Source organism: Protopterus annectens, chromosome 5.part1 (assembly GCF_019279795.1).
Source record: "Protopterus annectens isolate FY-2018-M chromosome 5.part1, PAN1.0, whole genome shotgun sequence".
NCBI classification, from domain to species: Eukaryota; Metazoa; Chordata; order Ceratodontiformes; family Protopteridae; genus Protopterus; species Protopterus annectens.
In genome coordinates this window covers 720,745,712-720,771,188 of record NC_056736.1, presented here as the reverse complement: position 1 = coordinate 720,771,188, position 25,477 = coordinate 720,745,712, and the positions used below count along the sequence as shown (strand labels likewise).

General features: G+C 40.7%; 1 protein-coding gene across 1 annotated transcript in view; it reads right to left on the bottom strand.

Moving 5' to 3' along the window:
• MYO7A (myosin VIIA) overlaps window positions 1–25,477 on the bottom strand; it is a 1,588,820-nt gene that overhangs the window by 334,759 nt on the left and 1,228,584 nt on the right. Inside the window, exon 39 of the mRNA XM_044073349.1 lies at window positions 21,285–21,438. Coding sequence (XP_043929284.1) covers window positions 21,285–21,438 — 154 coding nt within the window. The remainder of the gene's footprint in view (window positions 1–21,284; window positions 21,439–25,477) is intronic.

Below are 25,477 nucleotides of genomic sequence, written 5' to 3'. Positions count from 1 at the left end.
TATATATATATATATATATATATATATATATCCCCCCCCGAGATAAGTGTCACCAAAAGTATTGATTTTCAAGAAAGGTGTTTTAATCGGATTGCTATCAAAACAGCAACATTGAAAAGCATGAACGGTGATATTACCGACTCACATTCTCGACTCATGAATATTAAATAGCTCCAACGGTTGACGCGATAACATTGACAATGTGTTGTCGATGTTAATGTACACAGTTGCCATTTCAAAACATGCTTGGATGTCACACCACAGGGATGGAAGTCCTTACAGTGTCATAGGTACTTACCAGGATGATGTCACACCATGGGGTTTGAAGTCCTTATAGAGTCATAGGTACTTACCAGGATGATGTCACACCATGGGGATGGAAGTCCTTATAGTGTTATAGGTACTTACCAGGATGATGTCCCATCATGGGGATGGAAGTCCTTACAGAGTCATAGGTACTCACCAGGATGATGTCACACTATGGGGATGGAAGTCCTTATACTGTCATAGGTACTTACCAGGATATTGATCTGTAAGGATCTTAAGGAGTTTAGCCTTACATTGCCAAGGTGCTATTTAACCCTTATATTTTGTATACAAATAACCCAGATGTGATTAACAAGGCTATATTGGGACATTTACATGCTTTCCCTAACCAAGAGGGACAGGAGTGCTAAACCAGGGGTAACCTTGTGGTTACTCATGAATATATCCAAAGTATTTGTGACTAGAGTTAGAGAAGTATAAGTGAAATCCTAAAATGGCTGCAACACTAGGAGTAAACCAGGGGTAACCTTGTGGTTACCCATTAATACATCCAAAGTATTTGTGACTAGAGTTAGAGAAGTATAAGTGAAACCCTAAAATGGCTGCATCACTAGGAGTAACATCCTCATCTCTACAATACTGATATGAAGGAAATCCTCTTTCTGTGACCATGCTTCTTGGACTGTCCTGTCCTTGTAATGCCCCACAACCTAGACAGAAAGTGTCCTTGGTGACTCTGGCTAAAGGCAGAAGAACAAATGAGTAGCCCTACTTTACAAGGGGAGACTGAATACAAAACTTTAGGTGGTTCCTGAAGACTGTGGATAGTTATATAGGAAAGTGCAGTGACTGACTGGAGTAACACTACTGAACACTGACTGTCATCTGTAAAGCCGAAGTAACACTACTGAACACTGAGTGACCAATGCAAAGCCGGAGTAACACTACTGAACACTGACCATCCCCTGTAAAGCCGGAGTAACACTACTGAACACTGACCATCCCCTGTAAAGCTGAAGTAACACTACTGAACATTGAGTGTCCTCTATAAAGCCGTAGTAACACTCCTGAACACTGAGTATACTCTGTAAAGCTGGAGTGACACTAATGAACACTGACTGTCCTCCGTAAAGCCAAAGAACACTACTGAGCACTGAGTGACCTCTGTAAAGCTGTAGTAACACTACTAAACACTGAGTATCCTATGTAAAGCGGGAGTAACCCTACTGAACATTCAGTGTCCTCTATAAAGCCGTAGTAACACTACTGAACACTGAATGTCCTCTGTAAAGCTGAAGTAATACTACTGAATACTGACCGTCCTCTGTAAGGCCGAAGTAACACTACTGAAGACTGAGTGACCTCTGTAAAGCCGTAGTAACACTAGTGAACACTGAGTGTCCTCTATAAAACTGATGCAACACTACTGAACACTGAGTGTCCTCTGTAAAGCCAAAGTAACACTACTGAACACTGAGTGTCCTCTGTAAAGCCTTCGTGTAGTATCTGTCATGAAGTACCAGTGTTATCAAAGCTGCCATTGTACCCTAAGTATGCAGCACTATGAATGCTGGAGGAGAGTCGTATTGCAGAAGTTCTATGACTTGACCCCATCCACTTCCAATCTAACTGCTCATCTGACACAATCATGCTACTCCCTAATGTGCTTACACTCCTTACCTGCACTCTTCTTGCACACCTTACATCCTACCAGAACTCCATAATAGACAAACCCCATCACTATCACTGCACCTTTACTCTCACTTCTATTGATCACCCACCTACTAATTACACTTGTCATACCATCACAATCTCTATCCCAGTACACCCACCATACTACCAGTCACCTGTTACATTCAAATAAAAAATATCTCTAAAATATGACAGGTTAATTACCAGATTTATAAAACTTATGTTTACTGCCCTATCTAAATTAGCCCTCTGTGGTGATATCCACCCTAACCCTGGTCATACAATTACCAACTCCTCACCTAAAAATCTGCCTAATAACTGCTGCTTTTCACAACTAACATCCAGCAGAAAGTCATTTGACCTCCTGTTCATGTGTCTAAATATCAGAAGTATAACTAATAAAACCCATGACCTAAATGCCAACATAGCCTTATACTCTCCTGATATTCTCATCCTGACTGAAACCTGGCTCAAACCTCACATCAAAAGTGAGGAAATACTCCCAACATGTTATAAAATTCTTCGAGTAGATAAACAATCTAAGAAAGGGGGCGGTGTGGCTCTAATGTTTAAACACCACCTCAACATCCAGATCCTAAACACACCTGCCCCCAACATTGGAAATGAAGAAATCCTATATGCCAACCTCAAACTAAACCCAAGTAAAACAATCAACATCATAGGATGCTACTTTCTACCTGGCCAAAGCATCTTATCCCTGGAAAACCTCCTGAACTGGGCTTAATATTCCCTACCCCAGGAAACCATAATCCTAGGTGATTTTAATATCAACTGGCTATCTTGTAGTAACAATCATCTTGCCCAGCACCTAAACGTTCATGGTTTCTCTCAACTAATACAGTCACCTAGCCAGATAAATAAAAACTCTAACAAACATACTACTCTTGACTGGATATTAGTCAATAAAGACCCTCACTCATACTTAGCTGGCTGTCTATTAGACAGCCTCAGTGACCACACTCCAACCTTCCTTCTGATACACCACTTAAATTGTGCTAAACCCATCATCTATAAGCAAATCCAAAATAGGGTAAACTTTAACCATCTCTCCTTTATGTCATCCCTTCAAAAATGTGATTGGACACAACTAAAGTACCTCAATCTGTATGAAGCCGTCCACTTCTTCAATAGCAACTTCCTAAACATCCAAAACACACATGCCCCCATAAGAAATGCCAGGATCAAAACACAGTACTCCCCTTGGCTACAAAAAAGTACCAGGGCACTAAAGAAAATCAGAGATAAGGCCAGGGAGCAATGGCACTTAACAACCCCCCCCCCCCACTCCTTTAGACAGTCATTCCTAGAGTTGTGCAACAAGGTAAAAAAGCAAATAAAAGAAGATAAAACTGAATATTATGAGTCTGCCCTAAACTCCTCCTATCACAACCCTAAGCAGTTTTGGTCCACAATAAACTCATTCTCCACCCAGGTAAAGCCGGCACCCCCCATCTACCACTCCGCTTTCCTGCAGCAGGATTGCTGATTTATTCAATGTTCACATTATTTTCTTTTTCATCAATAACTCCCTCCTATATAAAAAAACTTCTATTGAAACTTATGCCTACAAAACTTACAACTGACAATCTCCCCTCTGAATACCTAAAAATAGCAGCAGAAGCCCTACCTTATTCAGTCTCTATCTTAATTAATCAGTCCTTATCAGAAAGCTATGTCCACCTAATCTCCACTTTACTCTATACCTCTCCTATACTTGCCTACTTTAGACAAACAGACCTAAACAAGCTCAAGGCCTGCTACAATAAAACTGCTAACTTTGCCACTGGTGCATCTTATCGCAGCCACCACTGTATCTCACTTGGAGAACTTGAGTGAGTTGAACTCCCTCAACTTCTTCACCTGAATCAACTCTCCCTTGCCCACAAGTTAGTAAACCATCTTCCTAAAGTCTCAGCCATTCAAAACCTTCTCCAGCACTACTGCTCCACTAGGCCTCTACGCTCCAGCAGCAAAAGTCTACTTCTAGTGACCAAACCCAAGAAGTCAGCAGGAGATGCACTATTCTCCTGCATCATATCCAGATTATGGAACAACCCCCCCCCCCATAACCACACTACCTTCTTGCAATCACTTCAAGATTGCACTAAAAATTCACTTAAAAAGTCTCTGGTTATGCCCATCCACCAATCCCGATTAGTAACCCTCCTTTTACGTCCCCTCCCCTAGCCACCATGCCTCACACCATCTGATCATTGCATTCCTTTCTCTGCAGGCTTTGGCTCACCCTTTACCCTCCCCTTCCCTCCTCACTCAGTCTCACAGACCTGTTATAACATGCTTAACTACATCACTTCATCTCAACTCCAAATACATATCCACCTGACTTGCACCTAGCTCCCTCTCACTACCACGTATACGACTCACTCAGCTTCCTCTCTTACTCTCTATCTTCCTCTTCCATCCCATTAGCCCTTCTAGCTTGTTCCATCTTCGTGTGGAGCTTCTGCTTTATATCTACTTGAGTTTAGTGCAATATTTGTATATACGATTTAGGTATATGAGTTTAGAACAGTATCTGTTTGAGCTTAGTACTATCTGTATATACATCTTACCTTCCTAGTCTCTAGCTAGATGTTGGTATATCTGTTCATTACTATGTTTTATATTGCATGTATAGCTAATGTTTGCTGCCGTATGTATTATTTGCTATTGTATGTATATTCAGTTGCTCTTCATGTACTCTGCTGCTCATTTATTGTTCTGTGGAGCTTTTTTATCCGGGCCTCCACTGAAAAAGGACATGTGTCCAGTTGGAATTTCCTGGTTAACAAATGTAAATAAATAAATAAACAAATAAATAAACTTGTAGCCTAAGGCAGATCACTCTTTTTTTAGGAGTCTTGCTATTTGTGTCATAGTGTCTGTATGGCAGACTATAAGGTCAAGGACTGAAAGGGCTCCAAGTTAGATTTTTCTAAATCTGAGATATATATATATATATATATATATATATATATATATATATATATATATTAAATACACAAATACAAAATATAAATATAGAGGCTCATAGGTAAAGAGGTCAATACTGGGCTAGCTGCCCTCGTGGGCCATGTTAGGCCTATTCATATTCTCTCTTTCAAATGGTCCATTGACCTAGACTTCGTGTTAGGAGGCTGTATCATGGAGCTCTCTTCTGATAGCTTATTTCCTTGACTGCTGCAGCATCAATAGAATAAAATAGGGGGGACTGTTACTGGATCAGGTTCAGTCCTTAAGAGATCTCAGGATCTTGTCTGCCTTGGGGGAGGCATAGCTTCTACCATGCCAGGATCCCACCCAGAAGTGGAGACGCCAGAAGAAAAGATCTCACACAGTACTTCCTCATCCAGGGAAGTGGAATCAGTAAGTCAGGGCCTTCTCTGAGGTATGATTTCCATGATCTCTCCAAAGATGTAGTCATTGGGAGTGTTTGGGAAGATCCTTTCAGTTCAATAATTTTTTGCTCATATTGCAGCATTATTCTTGTAGACAGTAGAATGCTACTCGGTGCTAGGCTCATACCTGCCTTGGCACATAGGCTGAGAGCTCCATCCTGTCTCTCCTTATATAGTCCGGAGAGGTAGACCTCAATGTCCAAGTAATTATCCGAAAGGTCCAGTACCATATTCACATTGTCATGAACATGAACTATGACAGAGTCATACTGGTATTTGTTGTTCAAGGACTTGAGTTCATGTGTGATCTGACGGATCCTGGTGCCAGACAAGCAACTAAATGTCACTCTTTTCTTGTTCAGCCTGGTAAGAAGCACATCTGTATATCTTGAAATGGAGTCTCTTATAACAAGAATGTTTCCCTGGGTCAATGCCTGCCAAATGGGCTCAACATCTGTTTCTTTGGGGCTTTTTGTGCTATGTGAAGAAAGAGGCTTAATTTGCTGAGTGTGCTTTGTGCTTAGGTTGTGTTTTGAAAGTCTTTGAGGTTTAGTTAAGTTAATCTTTAGAACCTTACCATATGATGGATTATGTGTATTGGGATGGCCTTGGACAGGTGTGATGTATGGTGTACTGCTGATGATTTTGGGTGTCTAAGTTTACTGTGTGTAAGTTTTTACCTCCAAAGACATTATATATGTACATTTCTCATACACACACTGTGCTATGCTGTTTGCATAATAGATGATCGTCAGACAGTATGAGACAAGTCTTACACTGTCTCAAGATAGCCATCTCAATCAGGCTAGCTAGAGAAGTTGTAGCGAACAGTTGGCTCATGATTCTGATAGGAATGACTCTGGGGCAGGGGTAACTATAACTTCCTGGAGTTTGGTTTTAGGATATGTAAGGGTGGACATGCTACTTACTGAGTATTTAAAGTTCAATACAAAACAACTACCCTGAAAATCTTCTTCTGCCAGCAGCAAAAAAAACAGTTAACTAAGTATAAAAAAAAAATCTCACTAATTTGATACTAAAATAAGTACAAGCACTATCAGTGTGCTCAATATTAAGCAATTCTATAAAAATGTGTGTGTGTGTGTGTGTGTGTGTGTGTGTGTGTGTGTGTGTGTGTGTGTGTGTACGTGTACCTATTTGTATTCTTTGTGCACACTATTAAATTAACTTTCTTGGGTGGCGTAAGTCAGGGAACCTTGTTGGCTAGGCTTACTTAGGCCCTTGGGCCGATAGCCTAGTACCTACCTATGAACTTATGAACTACTAGCGCCTTATCAAACTACTGCATTAAATGCTTCTGCTCTGTCACACATAGTATTCCTGTAGCTATACTTCACTTGCATAATGTCCACTCTATAGATACATTTATACTACAGCTTGATGGGCGTTAGCTCTGTTCTTGATGCATGTCATTTCATGCTCCTGTCTCTTGACTAGGGTTATAACTAAGAAAGATCCTGTGATCAGTGTACCCACCCTGCTAACAAACGGTAAGAAAATAAATGAATTCATACATACATATGTACAAGGAAAGTGAATAAATAAATGCACACATACATACATACATATGCCTTACTGGTTATGTGTGGTATTGGCATTTTCAGTTGAAATGGCCATTAATCTAGGGAATCTGCATATCTCCCATAATGCTATGCATTGTGAGAGGTCTGAAAACATTTTGTATAGATTTATGCATCACATACTAAATGTCACACTTGTTTTCTGACTCTAAGTCAATGAGCTAACTAATGTACATGTCTAAAACTTTGTGATTTGCATACCTCAGGGTAAGTGACAGTATACATGTCATGTATGGAGGCCTAATGGACTTTTTTCTGCATGTTCTTACATGTAAGAAATTACTGAACTATGCCATATTATACCATGCGAAGATCGGAAAGTCAAAAAATGTGCACGCTGATTGGCTAATCCAACCAGCGTGCACATAGTAAATCGTACGAGAAACAAGTCCGGTCGCTAAATATCGTGCTGCGGCGACAGCAAGTAAACATTAACGTACACTAAATGTAAAAACAAAAAACACACAACAATTCAAGTAAAACAGACAAAATTAACCATTTCCCATATAATATTTCTCATTCCCTCACCTCGAACACAAACAAAATCAAAACTCAAGCAGTCGCAAATACACCACACACACTACATAACCACCAGTTATAACACAACAAAACCAAGCATTCTCATAAAACCATTCACTCGCCTATATTCCCTACAATACCTATACACACACAACTCCAAAAATATACATACTAAAAACACACCACACATCCCTCGCAAAGTGAAAAACACACACCATACCAAACGTCCACATCAGCATACATCTTCTAAAACTGCATACAACACCACCATCTAGTGACCAATTACTAAAATTACATATTCTAAAAAAATTAATACAAATTAACACTACACCACATTTCAACATACCCATAACTAGTAAAACATAACTACACGTTATAAACTTCTACACTGCTTAAACTATTTTATAACAAGCATCACCTACCCTTTTGATTACATCCCTTCAAAAACAATAATAAAATAAAAACAAACTGAAAGTGTGGACTATTTTATCTCACAAAAAGTGGAAGAATACAAAAAAAAGCTAACAAAAACCTAAATAAGAACAATATAAATATAATACAAAGCAAACTAACACCATGGTATAATAGCAATAACCCACTTCTGGGTGTGGGTAATGCTGGATTTACCCACGGTTGTCTTTGTTTGGTCCCTCGGGCTTCGCCCTTAGGACCAAACCACGCCAACCGTGGATAAATCCAGCATTACCCACACCCAGGCGTGGGTTATTGCTATAATGCTTTCCAGTTCACCACAGTACTGCATGCTAATCAGATGTGAATGACCACATTCATGACTTGCTTCACATGGATGTCCTCCTGCTGACTTCTGCTGCTCACTGCTTTGTCCCATTAGTCTGCACTTTCTATCAGCACAATGAGAGACTACAGCTAGTGCATGGCACCCCAAACTATCTGCACTCTTCTATGGTACAGTGCTACAATGGTTCCCTGACACACTATCCTGTGAGTAACACCATACACATTCACTATTAACATTTGAGGTACAGTACATCTTTTAACTACTGCTGCTTTTTTCCTCATCCCATTTTTTGTTGTCAAACTACCGGGCAAGGTCACCACATCTGATACACAGATTTTCTGCATCTATGATTGGTATTGTCTTTCATTCCTCTCCGTTTATTAAAGATTCTCTCCCTCCATATTTCATATTGCTACATCACCTCCAGTGAGGCTACTTCTTCATTACATCACATGTTGGTACCAAATCATACACACTGAACATGTAACATACTGCCATGATCTGAGAGTCATGAGCCCCCCCCCCCCCAATATTTATGTAACAGATTTGTGAAGAGTGAACTTGTGGTACTTCTCTTTTGTTATAAAGTTGCTGACCAGTGGTGCAATGTCTGCTCTTGTCAGTTCATTTTGTCTCTTTTCCTAAACAAGGATCTGAATGTTCCAGAAGGAGCTGGTAGATGAGGAAGAAGTTTGACGAGCACATTTATCAGAAGTATGAGCTTCACAAGTCAGTATGGGCCCAGAATGAAGCACCATATGATGTGTACTACTGCTGTATATAGTTTGATTATGTCAGTTTTTCCATTCCAGAATTACTTTTTTGCTGCCACATTTCATTTATTTTTCCATCACACATTATTTTTTTAAATTTCATCCTCAGTGTGTGTTTACCTTCACTAATAATGCATTATGATACTCGAGTGTATATAGCATCTCACACTGAGTTGCTTTTCAGTGACACCTGATTGGATGCACCCAACAAAGTCAACCAATACTTATTATGCTCACCCACAGTCTTAATGGTCTAAAATAATCATGACTGCAAAACCCCTGTCTAGGTTATAAAAAAACCTTTGTCAAGTGTCAGTTCACTTTACTTGCTTCATCCTCTCAGGTTTTGGTAAATGATGTCTCACTCTAGCTAGCCAATCACACGTGGATAGTATTATGCAAAGTTAATCCTAGATAAAAAAAAAAAAACACCACAGTTTCAGGAAGTGCATGCAGACTACTCTGTATCACAGGTACATTTTGCAACATTATGTTTAAATGAGAATGGTTTTAGTTTTGTACATGAGACACGTGGTTAGTGACGGGTCTATGTCTTATACTTTAATAGGTTCATAGGTTCATAGGTTTATACTAGGCTAACTGCCCTAGGGCATTTATAAGCCTAGCCCAAAGTTATGTGGCTTATGCCGCCCCTTATGTTAGAAATACTGTGCCCATTAGTTTGTTGTGCCTCTGTCCAGTAGTGACACAGAGATGATTCCCGGGGTAAACCTACGATCTCCCATCCACTGGTCAAGATTTCTCTTGAACAGAGCCAGAGAGGTGCTCTGCCTCACATGGACCGGGATTTTATTCCACTGCATGGGGAGTCTCTGGGTGATAAATCTATCCCTCCAGCATGTCCTATTTATATCCGTGCTAAGGTTTAAGTCTCTTGCTCTAGTGGTTTTGGTGGATTTGGATTTTTTGAGGTGGAGCATGTCCATTAATTCCGGGTTGGTCATGGCCTTGTATGTCAGGCACAGGTCACCTCTGAGCAGACGGTATGCAACTGAATAGAGTTGGAGTTTCTTCAGTCTGGCAGCATATGACAGGTTTTGGAGTCCCTTTATCCTTTTGGTGAGGAACTTTTGGGGTCTCTCCAATTGCTGCAGGTGTCGGGTGAGATACATCCCGAATGGGGCATTGTACTCGATCATTGGTCTGATAAGTGAAGAGTACAGGGGAACAATGACCTCACTTGATCTGGATGTGAATCCCTTCATGATCAGGTGGGCAATGTAGAAGGTCTTTCGAACCACTTTAGCAACGTGAGCGTCAAACGAGAGGCTACTGTCAACCTGGGTCCCCAGGTCCCTGATAACCTCTTCTGTGCTTAGTGGGTTGCCACCTATATGGTAGCTTGGGGTTACCTTGATTTTCCCGAAGGGTATGACTATACACTTTTTTGCGTTTAACTTCAGGCCATGGCTCTGCCACCAGCTATCAGTTTCCGTGAGACCCCTCTGAAGGATGTCTGTGTCCGATGTACTATCCACTATGGCACCCAGTTTGCAGTCATCCGCAAACTTTGTCAGCCATAGTCCTCCTATGTTTGCCTGTACTTCTGAGAAGTAGATGCCGAACAATAGGGGGCCAAGGACTGAGCCCTGTGGGACTCCACTTGTAACCGGCTTGGAGTCTGACATGGCTCCAGCAACTCTAACCCTGTGGGTTCTGTCCTTTAGCCAGTTTACAACCCATATTGTGACATATGGGTTTACATTTAAGCTGGTAAGTTTCTCTATAATACCCGAGTGGGGTATTGTGTCGAAAGCTTTTGCAAGGTCAAGGTAGGCTGTATGGACTGCCTTTCCCTCATCAATGGCCTTGGTGACTGTTTCGAAGAAGTTGACCAAGTTCAAAAGGCAAGATCTGCCCTTGACAAAGCCAAACTGGGTTGGGTCCAAGGTCTGCAAGTCCCCTATGTCCTTGTTTATGAGTTCCATTATGATCCTCTCCATAGCTTTGCAGACCAGGCTTGTTAAGCTTATGGGGCGGTAATTACCAGGGTCCGTAGAGGCACCGCCTTTGTGGAGTGGGACCACAGTTGCCGTACGCCACTCCTTGGGCACATATCCTGTGGTGAGGCTAAGATTAAACAGCTGCCTTATGTGCGGGTTTAGTTCTTCATTGAGTTCATGTAGCACACAGCCGGGGACCCCATCCGGTCCCATTGATGCTGTGTTTTTAGCTTTAGAGAGAGCAGCTTTCACCTGCGCATTTGAGATGTCTGGGAGGCTACTCTCAGTTGGGATAGTTATCTCTCCTTTTGGGGGGGAGAGGGGGTGAAGTTTGCGCTGAACCTGTCTGCCAGTATGTTGGCAATGTCTGTGGGTTCAGTGATTTTTGTATCATTTTGGACTAATTCTGAGCATATCTGGGAGTTTCCACCCAGGTTTCTTTTTTTTTTCAAAACAGGTTTATTGTTTTAACATATAAGAGAAATATCATAACAATTTTATACAAGTAATTAAAAATAGGTATTATTATAATATTCAACAAAACAACTAAAGTATTTACAAAGACATCCACTACAATCAGATCAATTAATTAAACTAAAATACCATGCTATTGAAATTAAATTTTTTTTAACAAATTTTGTAAATTATCCCATACAATAAAATAAGATGTTTTTCTATTTGCTCTAGTCCTAATTGTGTTTATTTCCATATGGCACACTATATTCATAACATTTTTAAATTCATTGAACGAAGGAGGTGTATCTGAAATCCAATTTCTAGTTATTATTTTCCTAGCCACTGCTAGAATAGACCATAACAAGGAAGCTTAACCTTTTAACACTTTGAGGTACAGGTGTGTTGAATAATACAAGAGATTTAGAAATAATGAAATTATCTGTAAAAGAGCCTGCAAAAATTCATTAATTGACTTCCAGTATTCTTTCAATTTTATACAGTCATAAAACATATGAGCCCAGTCAGCATTAATTTCTACATTACATCTCTTACATAGATTATCTTTATTATTTATTTTATTCATCATCAAAGGTGTATAAAAATATCTATGTAAAAATTTCCATGTATAAAGTCTCCAGACAATGGAAGACGTAGTTCTATAAGCAGATTCCAATATATATTGTTTATCTTGTTGATTTGGTGGGTCCCCATTAATAGAAGTGAAATAATTCCAGTATGAAGCTACACTGTAAAAAGTTTCTTGTCTGATAACTTTATGTATGTATGAAAGTTTACCTTTATCAGAAACTTTATGTTGTAAATTTAATATCAAGTAATCAATCAGTGTTGGAATAGATTCTTTAACAATTATAGACATTAAATCTATTTTTCCACCCAGGTTTCTGACATAGCTGAAGAAGGCCTTATGATTGTCTTTTGAATCTATGGCAATTTTTCTCTCAAAGTTGGCCTTGGATGATTTTATGAGGGATCGTAGTTTCTTGCTAGTGCTGATCAAAGATGCCTTCCCTTTTTGGGATTTTGCTCTATCATGTAATAGCTTTCTCCTCTTATTGTAAAGTTTATTTATGGCTGGGGTCCACCAGACTGGACGTTTGCCCTTCGTGGAAAGAGTCTTGCTTTTATTTGGGATTGCCTGATCCATGCAGTCCTGAAGGTGTTCATAGAAGGCATTTGTAAGGGCTTCCGCAGCTTGGGTTGTGGTTTCCATTGGCTCGGGGGCCTTGAAGGATACCACACCTGTCTTGAGTAGTGTGAAGTTTGCTTTAGAGAAGTTCTTCACTGTGGTCTTTTTTGTTTGGGGTGGGGGGGATGTGGATTTCTAGTGAGATTAGTTTATGATCTGATCTCACCAATGAGGGATATACTTCCAGTGTGGAGCATTTTGTCCCCATGTTCGTGATGATGAGATCTAGTATATTTTCTCCTCTTGTGGGGACGGTGAATAGTTGTTCCATGGCATTTGAATTTATGAACTCCAGGAACCTTTGGGCTAGAAAGTTTGGGCTTGAGTAATGTTCCCAGTCTATATTCGGGCAGTTGAAGTCACCCAATATGATGGTGTTTGGTGATACATTTATACCCTCCAGTGTCTTCAGGAAGGCTGTGTGGGTTTCCTGAGTTTGAGAGGGTGGCCTGTAGCATGCTACAAATTGTAGAGCAGTTTTGCCTATGGTTAATTGCACCTGGATGGTTTCCGATGCTTCGTGCGTAGCTACCAACCTGGAGGTGTGGGTATCCTTGATGAATATGGATACACCCCCTCCTTTTGTGGTGTGGTCCGGTTTTTGGGGCCGGAACGCATGATATGAGATGAAACCTGATAGTTTAATACATGTTTTATACTGTACTGCCCAAGGTAATTATACCACCTCTTTCAGCTGCAGTATTACCTGCTGTTTTGTTGACGTGTATGTACAGGTATGTCATCTCTTATTCATTCTTTCATGCTGCACTGCTCTTTGTTGTACTGTATTCGATTATGCCAATTATATTTTTAGTCACAAAGTTTCATAAATATCTTGCATGTTGATATGTGTGATCAGGCTGAACAGTGATGTCTTGACACGGCTACTGAATACTAAATCATACAATGTACTCATACTGACTAGTAGAGTTTACCTAACTAGCTGCGTTATGGCAGTTTGCTCCTGCATATTTACTGCTGCTTATCATACAGGCCAAATGACTTGCAGGACACCCAAGAGGATAAACTGAGCTGTACAAGGAATGTCCTGTGTTTGGGTTGCTATTTAGTTATATACATGCTGTGGTGCTTTTCAAATAACTGTATTACTATGCATTCTTCCTTGGGCTGCACACTACCACAGAAATGGCTTTGTTGCCTCATGCTGCCAGGATGTTAAGTCAAGTTTTGGGTTCAATGTCTTCAGAAGTCTGCATGTCCTTTCTTTGTCTGTGTGTGTGTTTTGCCATGAAGTCCAGTTTTCTCCCATGTGCCACAGCCATGCTATAGATAAATGATGATCGTTTAAAGTGTCTGTGGACACATCCATGCTATAGATGAATGATGATCATTTAAACTGTCTGTGGACACATCCGTGCTATAGATGAATGATGATCGTTTAAACTGTTTGTGGACACATCCATGCTATAGATGAATGATGATCATTTAAACTGTCTGTGGACACATCCATGCTATAGATGAATGATGATCATTTAAACTGTCTGTGGACAGGGATATCATGTATAATATTGTGTGTCCTGTAATTAAATGGCATCCAACCTGGGACTGGTTTCTCTGTCTTGTACTCAGGGAGTACATGTATCACATCCAGCTCCCCAGTGACACTGAAATGGATAAAATAAGCAATCGGAGAATGAATACATATATATACATTTACCACACATTCGGCATCTCCTGTAGTGCTTTTGGATTAATCATGCTGCTTTACACCAAAACCACACAATCATGGTAGCTACATTCTACAGTACACTTTGCTTTATTGTAATTCTATCTACAGCATTCCCAGATGTGCCTTACATCTCCTGTGGTGCAGCAGAGAGAATTACATACTAGTGCATTGGCACTATCTGTTATTAATGTGCATATATTTTAAAGCTGTGTTTAGATGTACGTGTGAAACAGAACATGAAACTAAGATCTAGCTGTATTGAACTGGACATATAAGAGAATTTAAGTACCTTTTATCTGCACTTTTTTCAAATAATACAGCATTTTGATTGATTTATTTGTGTTGTATCGAATATTAACTGCTTGCTAGATTTTTATTGCCTGTTATTAATTGCAGGTGGGGGTAGTCTCATTCATTGATATCCTTTCACTGCCTATTTAAGTGGTACATTTTAGAATAGTTTCTGCTTAAAGCCTCAGCTTTAGCCGGCTAAGAACTAGCAATCTTGGTGGCTTTGAAACTGCTAGCCCCTCTTGTAAATTTGTGTTTGGATACTCCTTCTGGACCCATCTCATTTGCTCACTCAACTGAGACTGCAGAGAGATCATATTCTGATTTGAGGCACTCCTACTGTGTACAACAAGAGCATCTGGGAATGAAAAAAAATTAAGCTTGTTTCCTGCCTTTCCTGTAAGTGGTCTAGACTGTTTGTAGGCTTCTGAGCCCCCAAGCCTTTATGTGTTGGAGGGAAGCCTTCTAGCTTAATTTTGTTTCTTAGAACTAGCCAGTTTTATAGTTTCAGCACTCAAATCTGTTTCTTTGAACTCAGCACTTGTTCAGAACTCGCTGTAAGCACTAAATAAGCTGCAAATTACTACAGCACTCAACTTTCATCACTTGTCTAGAGGAAAGCAGTTTTTAGTACTTAATAAACAAGCACCTATCCAGGCATGTCTAAGGGTCAGCTCCCGGTGATTTCTCCTGTCTACCTGATGAATCTGGGCATCTTGGGGCAATGCAGCAATTGCTTCATGTACACAGACAACCCTCACCTAATACCACCCAACACTACAACCTGTAAGAGATGCACTTATATAGCCAAACTAGAAGCAAAGCTCTCTTCACCCAAGACTGGACTAGACAGTCAAGAGGAGAAGGTAAACACTTGCACCACACCACACTCATCACATAGTCCCTCAAAACCTACACCATCAAAACACACGCATAGAAACACAAAACACACACCTATATTCACGGAGGCTCTCAATAAAAACCTGCCCAAGCATCAGGGACCTCCAAAGCAGAAACTCAAGCAAACTCCACCCCCAACACAACCCAAATGACACATAGCCCACAAACTCAGTGTGCCACTCAACCACAGCCCATAAGGCATAACAAAGTACCCAACACTCTAGTCATAGGTGACTCTATTGTCAGGCACACTGATGTTCCACTCACCAGGCTAAACAAGGAAAAAGTTACTGTCAGCTGCCTGTCAGGTGCCAGGATCCACCACATAACGCACGCACTCAGGTCACTCCACAACAAGTACAAATATGACACTGTCATTGTCCATGTTGGTGTGAATGACCTGAGATGTACCTCCCTGGACTACATGAAAAGAGACATGGAGGAGCTCTCTGATCTTGTAGCCCAGGCAGGTATGACCCTAGTCCTGAGTAGCATCCTGCCATCACCCAGAATGATACCACAGTACAAGGACAAAATGACTGACTTCAACAATTGGCTAAGCTTCTGGTGTCATTCTAAGGGGATCCAGTATTTGTCTGCCTGGGACGACTTGATGGACAGACAAAGATGCTTTGCCAGAGATGGCCTGCACTTGTCGCCCTTGGGATTCCGGATACTGGCTAAGGCTCTTGCCACCCCTATAGTGCCTTTTTTAGGCAAGATTCAAATGACAAATTCACCACCGTAACAGGTACAAGCAAGCAAAATCTGAGGGTAATGCTACTCAATGCTAGAAGTCTAAACCTCAAAATACACTCACTCGAGACACTCCTTAAAATGGAGAACATCGACATCTGTGCAGTGACAGAGACCTGGTTCAAAGCTCCAGAGAGCACCCCTGCATTACCAGGCTATAATTCATACCACACCTATCGGCCACCTAACCCGGAACAAAGCACTAAAGGTGGAGGCATGTCCATATTCATTAAGGATATCCACACCTCCAGGCTAGTTGCACAGCATAATGCATCCGAGATTATCCAAGTGCAACTAACTGGGCAAGACTGCAATCCAAACTGTAGCTTGCTACAGACCCCCCACCATGCCCCAGGATTCCCACTCCTCATTTCTTGATACACTGGAAAGTATTAGGGTATAACCCAACACCCTAATAATGGGCAATTTCAACTACCCCACCATTAACTGGGAAAGCTACTCATGTACCAATTCTTTTGCTCAATGTTTTCTGGAATTCATAAATTCCAATGCCTTGGATCAACTTATTCACACCCCCACCAGGGGCAGCAATATCCTAGACCTGGTCATTACCAACATGGGCAACCGGTATTCCACACCAGATGTCAATTCTTCGTTGGTCAGATCCGACCACAAGCTAATCACACTAGACATCCACATCCTGCCCCCACCCCCAGTTAGGGAAACCACCGTAAAAAACTTCTCCAAAACCAGCTTCACACTTCTTAAGACAGAAGTGGCAAACTTCATGACACCCATGCAGACAGACAATAGAGGTACGACTACTGAATCCAACACAAATGCACTTTATAAGCACTTACACGAGTGCATGGATCATGCTATCCCTAACAGAACCAAGATGCTATCCTCCTAAAAAAGGAAGCCAATCTGGTGGTCCTCTGCCATAAACAAACTCTACAACAGAAGAAAGAAACTGTTGCAAAAAAGAGTAAAATCCCATGACTCAAGGAACTCCCTGGTTAACCTCAGTAAGAAGCTGAGATCCCTCATAAAATCCTCCAAAGCTAGTTATGAAAACAAAATTGCCACTGACTCTAAAGACAACCACAAAGCATTCTATAGCTATGTCAATAATCTCAATGGCAACACTCAGATCTGCTCTGAGTTACAGCACAATGGCACTAAATATACAGAATCAACTGATATTGCCAACATCCTGGCAGATAGGTTCAGTGCTAACTTTACCCCCCCCCCCCTCACCCCCTAGAGGGCCCATCTCTATACGGGAAGAATGCAAAGTTCCTGTAATCACGGCTGCACAGGTAAAAAACACACTCTCCAAAGCCAAGAACACAGCATCCATGGGACCTGACAATATCCCAGGCTGCGTTCTACATGAACTACAGAATAAACTGGAACCCTACCTAAGTACCATATTCAGTCATAGCCTTACCTCAGGCTTTGTACCCACTGAATGGTGCACCACGACGGTTATCCCACTCCACAAAGGGGGAGCCACGACGGACCCCAGGAACTACCGCCCCATTAGCCTGATGAGCCTGGTCTGCAAGGCCATGGAACGTATCATCATGGAACTCATAAACAAAGACTGGTAATCTCCAAACTCTGGACCCTACCCAGTTCGGATTTGTAAAAGGCAGATCATGTCTCTTAAACCTGATTGACTTCTTTGAAGCAGTCACCAAGCCATAGATGAGGGTAAGGTGGTTCACACAGCTTATCTAGATCTCGCCAAAGCTTTCAACACCATCACCCACTCTGGAATTATAGATAAGCTCACTAAACTAGGTATAAATCCCTATGTCACAAGATGGGTTGCCAACTGGCTCACAGACAGAACCCACACTGTGAAAGTAGCAGACTCCAAATCCGACTTCCGACCAGTGACAACTGGAGTACCACAGGGTTCAGTCCTGGGTCCTACACTAAGGCACTGTACAAGCACAGCCATTCGTGCATGAATCATCCCATTCCAAACAGAACCAAGATGGTCTCCTCCAAAAAAAGGAACCCAATCTGGTGGTCCTTGCCATAAATAAACTATACAACAGAAGGAAGAAACTGTTGCAGAAAAGAGGAAAATCCCAGGATGCAAAAAACTCCCTTACCAGACTCAGCAAGAAGCTGAGATCCCTCATAAAATCCTCCAAAGCTAGTTATGAAAATAAAATTGCCAAAGATTCCAAGGACAACCACAAAGCATTCTAGTTATGTCAAGAATCTAAATGGCAATGCTCAAATCTGCTCTGAGCTATAACAGAATGGCATTAAATATACTGATCCCAAGAATATTGCCAATATCCTGGCAAATTGATTCAGTGCCAACTTCACCCCCCTCTCACCCCCTAAAGGGCCCATCTCAATACTAAAAGATTGCCAAATTCTGGTAATCACGGCCACACAGGTAAAAAATGCACTCTCCAAAGCTAAGAATAGAGCATCCATGGGACCAGACGACATCCCGGGCTGTGTACTACATGAACTACAAAATTAACTGGCACCTCACCTAAGTGTCATGTTTAATCATAGCCTCACCTCAGGCTTCACGCCCACTGAGTGGTGCACAGCTACAGTTATCCCACTCCACAAGGGAGGATCCACCTTGGATTCCGGGAACTATCGTCCCATCAGTCTGACGAGCCTGATCTGCAAAGCCATGGAACGCATTATCATGGAACTTATAAACAAAGACATTGGCAACCTGCAAACACTGGTCCCCACCTAGTTTGGTTTCATAAAGGGCCAATCTTGTCTCCTCAACCAGACTGACTTATTCAAATCAGTCTCCAGAGCCGTGGACAAGGGTAAGGTGGTCCACACAGCCTATCTGGACCTCTCCAAGGCCTTCGACACCATCCCCCATTCTGGAATCATAGATAAATTTACTAAGCTGGGTGTTAATCCCTATTTCACTCGATGGGTTGCCAAATGGTTTACTGACAGAACCCACACTGTAAAAGTAGCCGACTCAAAATCCACCTCCAGACAAGTGACAAGTGGAGTACCACAGGGTTCAGTTCTGGGACCGCTCTTGTTTGGCATCGACTTCTCTGAAGTACAGGTCAGCAATAAGGGACTCTGGCTAACAAAGTTTGCAGATGACTGCAAACTGGGAGCCATTACTGAATCCCCAAATGATGTGGATATTCTACAAAAGGGCCTTACAGAAACAGATGCTTGGTGCCAGAGCCATGGGCTCAAGCTCAATGCCAAGAAATGTATAGTTATCCCCTTTGGGAAAAAACATGTACCCATGAATTACCACATAAGTGGCAGTACACTAAACACTGAAAGTGTGATAAGGGACTAAGAGACACAGGTGGACAGTGGTCTCACCTTCAATAACAACATAGCCACAACAGTCAGGAAATCCTTCTACGTAGCACACCTCATCACTAAGGGCTTTTCATCCAGAAAAAAGAAGGTCATTGTCCCAATGTACTCATCCCTCATTAGACCCATTATAGAGTACAACACCCCATTTGTTATGTACCTCACAAGACATCTGCAACAACTGGAAAGGCCACAGAAATACCTCACTAAAAGAATCACAGGCCTAAAGCAGATGCTCTGTGCTGACCATCTAAAAAAACTCCAGCTATACACTGTCGCATATTACCTACTCAGAGACGATCTCTGCTTAACATACAAGGCCATGTCAAACCCAGTGCTGTTGGACATGCTACACTTAAAGAAATCCCAATCCCTCAGAGACACACGCTCCAGGGATCTAAACCTGATCATCACAATGAACAAAGCATGCTGGAGGGATAAGTTCCTGACCCAGAGACTCCCCATACTCTGGAATAGACTGCCCATACATGTCAACCTGAGTGCCTCTTTGGCTCTCTTCAAAAGGAACCTTGATGATTGGATGGGAGATAGGAAATTCACCCCGGGGATCATGCCAGTCACCCTGCTAGACAGGGGACCAGGAAAGTAAATATTCTGGGAAGAAATGGCCAGGGAATTGTTATGGCTAGGCTTGTATAGGCCTTAAGGCCGATAGCCTAGTACCAATCTATGAACCTATGAACTATATGTGGGTGTCATTCTATTTCTTAACAGTAGTGGACATTACATGCTGAATGTTCCTGATGAGCTCTGTCTGTAGAAGGCACTGTTTGTGACTGTCATTCTATTTATTAACAGCAGTGGACATCTTACAGACATGTCAGCATTAAATATTAATTTCCTATCTTTTCCCAGGATTCCTGGGACTCATCTGATGGCTGCTCATTTTAAGGGCCTATTACCTTCTATGTGAAATAATATATCCTGAGTTGTCATTTGTGTCATATTAGCTGACACAGTGGTTCAGTGGGCAACATTTCTGCCTTATAGCTACAGGGTATGAGGTTCAACTCTGACTTATAGGTACTGTGTGTGTGAAAGTTACATATTTTCATGGTATATGAGTATTTTTTTTGGCACTCCTGTTTCCTCCCATCCTTAGAAAATATGCTATTGAACTGACTACTCTAAATTGGGTATAGCTATACAACGCATTCACTCATTTTTTTCCCTGGTCATTAAAATTTTTTATAATGTATTTTTGCTTACATCAAGAACTGCTTTTTTATGTTTTGAGATATTTTTAAAGACCTTCAAGAAAACAAATCATTTACATACATCAGTCTTGTCCTTGTGACCTGGATCAGACCTGAAAAAGATCTGCAGCAAACATTTCAGTTACCCAGACTAAGAAATAAATGTGATAATTACAATTATATGATACTTTGTATCATTTTGTGTATATATATATATATATATATATATATATATATATATATATATATATATATATATGTATATGTATGGAACATTCATTTGCTACACATTGCTACTATTCTTCTCTGAACTGTTGACGTGATCTTCTTAGCTGAATAATTTTATCAGCTTTCTATTTCTCTTTTCTTGACTCAGTTCCAAAACAGAACCAGAAAATAATTTCAATAACCAATAATATTGTGAGCAGACTGCAAAACAGACATGCAGTGAACTTACTTCACGTGGTTATCAGTCAGTTGCTTGAGGATCTGACACATAATTTCATCCTTCATTGGCTCTGCTTTTAAGGCACCTTCAAATATTTGGTCTGTAAGTTCATTGACAGAGCGCATCCGTTTAGATGGATAGTCACCCATGTATTTAAGGATAGGTAAACAAAGTCAAGGGGAAACATACTGAATGTAGGACTTTGAAATAGAACAAAATACAGAAACATCAATTCACATTTTATTTATACTGAATAACTAAGGATAACATTGCCCTAACACAGATGTCACTGTTTAAAAGAATTAAGGTTGCAAAAGATAAAAGTTTAAACATCAGTTACTGAAAATTTTAAAACAAGCAACATCTTTGCAAATATCAAAATATACATTTTTTTCAAGCAATAGTTTCTTCTGCTTCATTAATAAAATGTCTTGAATACTCTTTTATGGTAAATCAGTTCTCCAAACTGAAATGAACATTCATAGCTATAACAAATTAAAACATTGACAAAGCATTGAAATCTCTAGCAAATATTAGCCTCAGAATATGGGTAATGTATTTTTATGTGTAGACAAGTGACTACATTAACGTAAAACAGTATGATAATGTGAAGAATGGTCTTTAAATTACTCTATAATTTCAGGGTCTGGGGGCAGTCATGAAACAGACAAACATAGATAAGGACCATATGAGAGGAACAGAGCAGCAATGCAGTGTTTAATGCTTTTACCTCCAAGATCCAAGTTGTGGCCAAAATGTACAGTGTGATTTTTTTGTAAAATTACTGACCTTCCCAGTCTGCAAAGAATTAACTGAAATAAATCCATTAGTCCTTTTAGAAGGGATGGTTTTCCATTGAAAGAAAGTTGTCCTAACATTATAGATTTGAAGTTGATGGTGGTGCCTTTCTATGTAATATTCACCTGCTGTTTTCTCTGTGAGGTGCAAGACAGAAAATATCTGGTAGATAGTAATTTCTCTCTATCTTCTGAGGAAGGGGACATCCTTCCTAAGTCTGACACCTCATTACAGACCTAAGAATAGAAAGTTGGAAGCTGGGCTTGAAAAAGAGATCGCACTGAATCATGTTTTGAACTGACATAAAATAATTTCTGTCTGTTCTACTGACTTTTCAAAACAGTCACCCTCATAATGCAAGATACATATGGGAATAACTGAACCTACTCCATGTACATTTCTTAGAATTAACCCCCTGAAATGAGCTATGTGACTGCAAACAAAGTTTGCAAGCAAAAATTACTCTTGTTAAAAGATCAGCCTGAGGAAGAGTGAGAGCTTATATCCCTAAATAATTCCTTATATGCAAATTAAAGATGACATCCAGCAAAAACTTGTGTTATCCATATTTCCACTCCAATCCGGTGCCCAGTGGGACACTGTTAACATTTTTGAGAGCTTTGGTTTAGGGCAGTAAAGACACAGTTAAGGCTAAATAGAAGATGAAGACAACTGAAGGGTGAAATAGAAAAGAAAACAGTGTGCCCCTCTGGTTGGGTTCCCCAATGAATCTCCACCAAGTACAAACTCTTTCTTGACCTATCCAAGGTGTTTGATATGGTAAATCATCAACTACTCCTATGGACACCAAAAACTCTTGCCATAGATAACCTGGCAATACGCTGGTTTCAATCCTATCTAAATGGCAGATGACAAGCTGTGCTATGCAAGGATAGCATATCCTCCCTATTGCCAATCACCCTTGGAGTGCCTCAAGGGTCTATATTGGGACCTCTTCTATTTTCCATCTTCATTAATGATCTCCCTACAGTCATCCCCAAAGCAACCTGCATTCAATATGCAGATGACTCTACCATAATCTGCTCTGCCACTTCCCCGATAGACCTACAGACCTTGTCCCAAAATACCTTTAACAAAGTTGAAAGCTGTCTCACTGACTGGCATCTTCTATTAAATCCAAATAAAACAAAACTGTTACTCTTCACCCCCACTCGGAAAGTCCCTTTGTCACATTTACCATAATATCCAACAATGGCACCATAATTTCCCCAGAATCTACTGCAAAACTATTAGGTGTAATAGTTGACAATAACCTGAAGTTTAATGCCCACATCAATAGAACCATTAAAACAGTCAGTAAGAAACTTGGCTCTTTATATAGGATTAAGCTATTCCTAACCCCAACTGCCAGGACAGTAATTGCCCATACACACTTACTATCAACCCTTCTTTATGCCTCCTCAATTTATACAAACCTAAGTAAACCTAACCTCAATAAACTTAATAGCTGCTACAATAACACTGCCAGATTTGCCACAGGTTCAGCATATAGAACACACCACTGTCTTAACCTACAGTCCCTAGGCTGGCTAGTGTTACCCTCTCAATTCCAGTATACCCAATTAACAGTTGTTCACAAAGTCCTGTATCAGCACTAAAGCATGCCCATACTCAAAAACATACAGCCGTGGTGGTACAGCTGTTAACGTTGTCGCCTCACAGCAAGAGGTTCTCCCAATCAATTCTCGGCAGGAGCGCCTTCTGTGTGGAGTCTGCATGTCCTCCCCATGGTTGAGTGACGTTAAAGACATGCAGGTAGGTGCATGTGTGAATGGGTGTGCCTTCCTTAAAGGTTGGGCGTTGGGCTGGCATCTCGGCACTGTAAACTTCCACTGTCAATCATTAGCGGACCGGAGTTCCGCTGTGGCGACCCCTAATCAGGAAAAGCCGAAAGACATTACTTACTCAAACACATAATCACCCCCTACAATAACTTAAAAACACTCCATTCGTCTCATAAAATGCTAATAAAAACTGTTAAATCCAATAACTCAACAGATGAGTCATTACTTTCCAACTCTGTTGGCAAAATCTGGAACCTACTCCCTGCTGAACTTACGGCAGTCCACTCCATAACCCAGTTTAAAACGTCTCTCAAAGCACACCTAAAAACTCACTGGTTGTGCCCCTGTACAAACTCAGACTAACCTACTCACAATTAACTGTATTACTACATTCCCTGGCTACTTGTATAAACTGTCTTATAATAAATTGGATAAAATCAGCTGTCTCATTCTAATGTATTATACTACTGAATGAAATGCTACCTTGCTCAGCTTTGTACTACTACAGCTGTTTACGTTCTAATATTAGAAATAATAAATGTAAAGTTTTTATGTATGTATCCCAACAAACCTGGAACATGTATCTATATGTAATTGTATAAAAAAACTCCAACTGTTATGTCTTATGTATCTGTTTATGTGGAGCTTTTCTCCCTGGGCCTCTGCTGAAAATGGACCTGAATCCAGTCGGACTTTCCCGGTTTATAAATTTAAAATAAAAATAAAATAAAATAAAGCCCCGCTTGACCAAATTCTCAGTGATAGTGATGTCTATGCCTGGGTCATCAAAATTTATAAAGATTTTATATTGGTCTTTATTCAACAAATCTTTAGCATTTCTGTAATAATTCTATGCTTGATCTATTGTTAAATTCCTTTCTGAAATACAAAAAACAACATTCACTGCAGACTACAGACACATATCCATCATCCCAGGAAATACTAGGAACTAGACTAGGAAATATGAACATTAAATCCTGTCCAGACACCCAACATGGCTTCTGTGCAGGTTTGAAGCACAACTACTGCACTATGGAATTTTACAAATAATATCCTCATTGACATGGATAAAGGCAACATGACAGGTGCCATATTCATTAATCTAACAGAATCATTTGATCTAGTCGATCATTCACTACTTTTAGATTCCTTCTTTAAAGCTCACACAAAGTGGTAAAGTCAACTGTCTGGTTCGAAACTAATGTCAAATAATGCCACTGCTGTGGTAGAAAGGAATAAAGCCCTGTCTACGGCCAGGTGACTGACCTTTGACTACTAATTTGGGCACTTAGTGCTGGCAGGGAGGATAGAAAGTTCTATCCTAGGGGAAGGCCGGTACTCACTTTACACACTGCCACTATCACTTGGGGGGGGTTGGGTAATGCACAGGAGGGCCTTGGGCAGGAGTTAGACAAATCAAGTGATTAATGGAATGATAGCCTTCAGAGTGAGCATTTGCAAATATGCTGTACGAAGGGGGAGCATTGTGGGCCCCTGAAGTGACATGGTTTGCACATTGCTGAATGTCAGCTGCAGCACAAGGCATCTTCATATCTACCTCAGTGATGTTCCCCTCCCCCACATGCTTCTTACCATGGT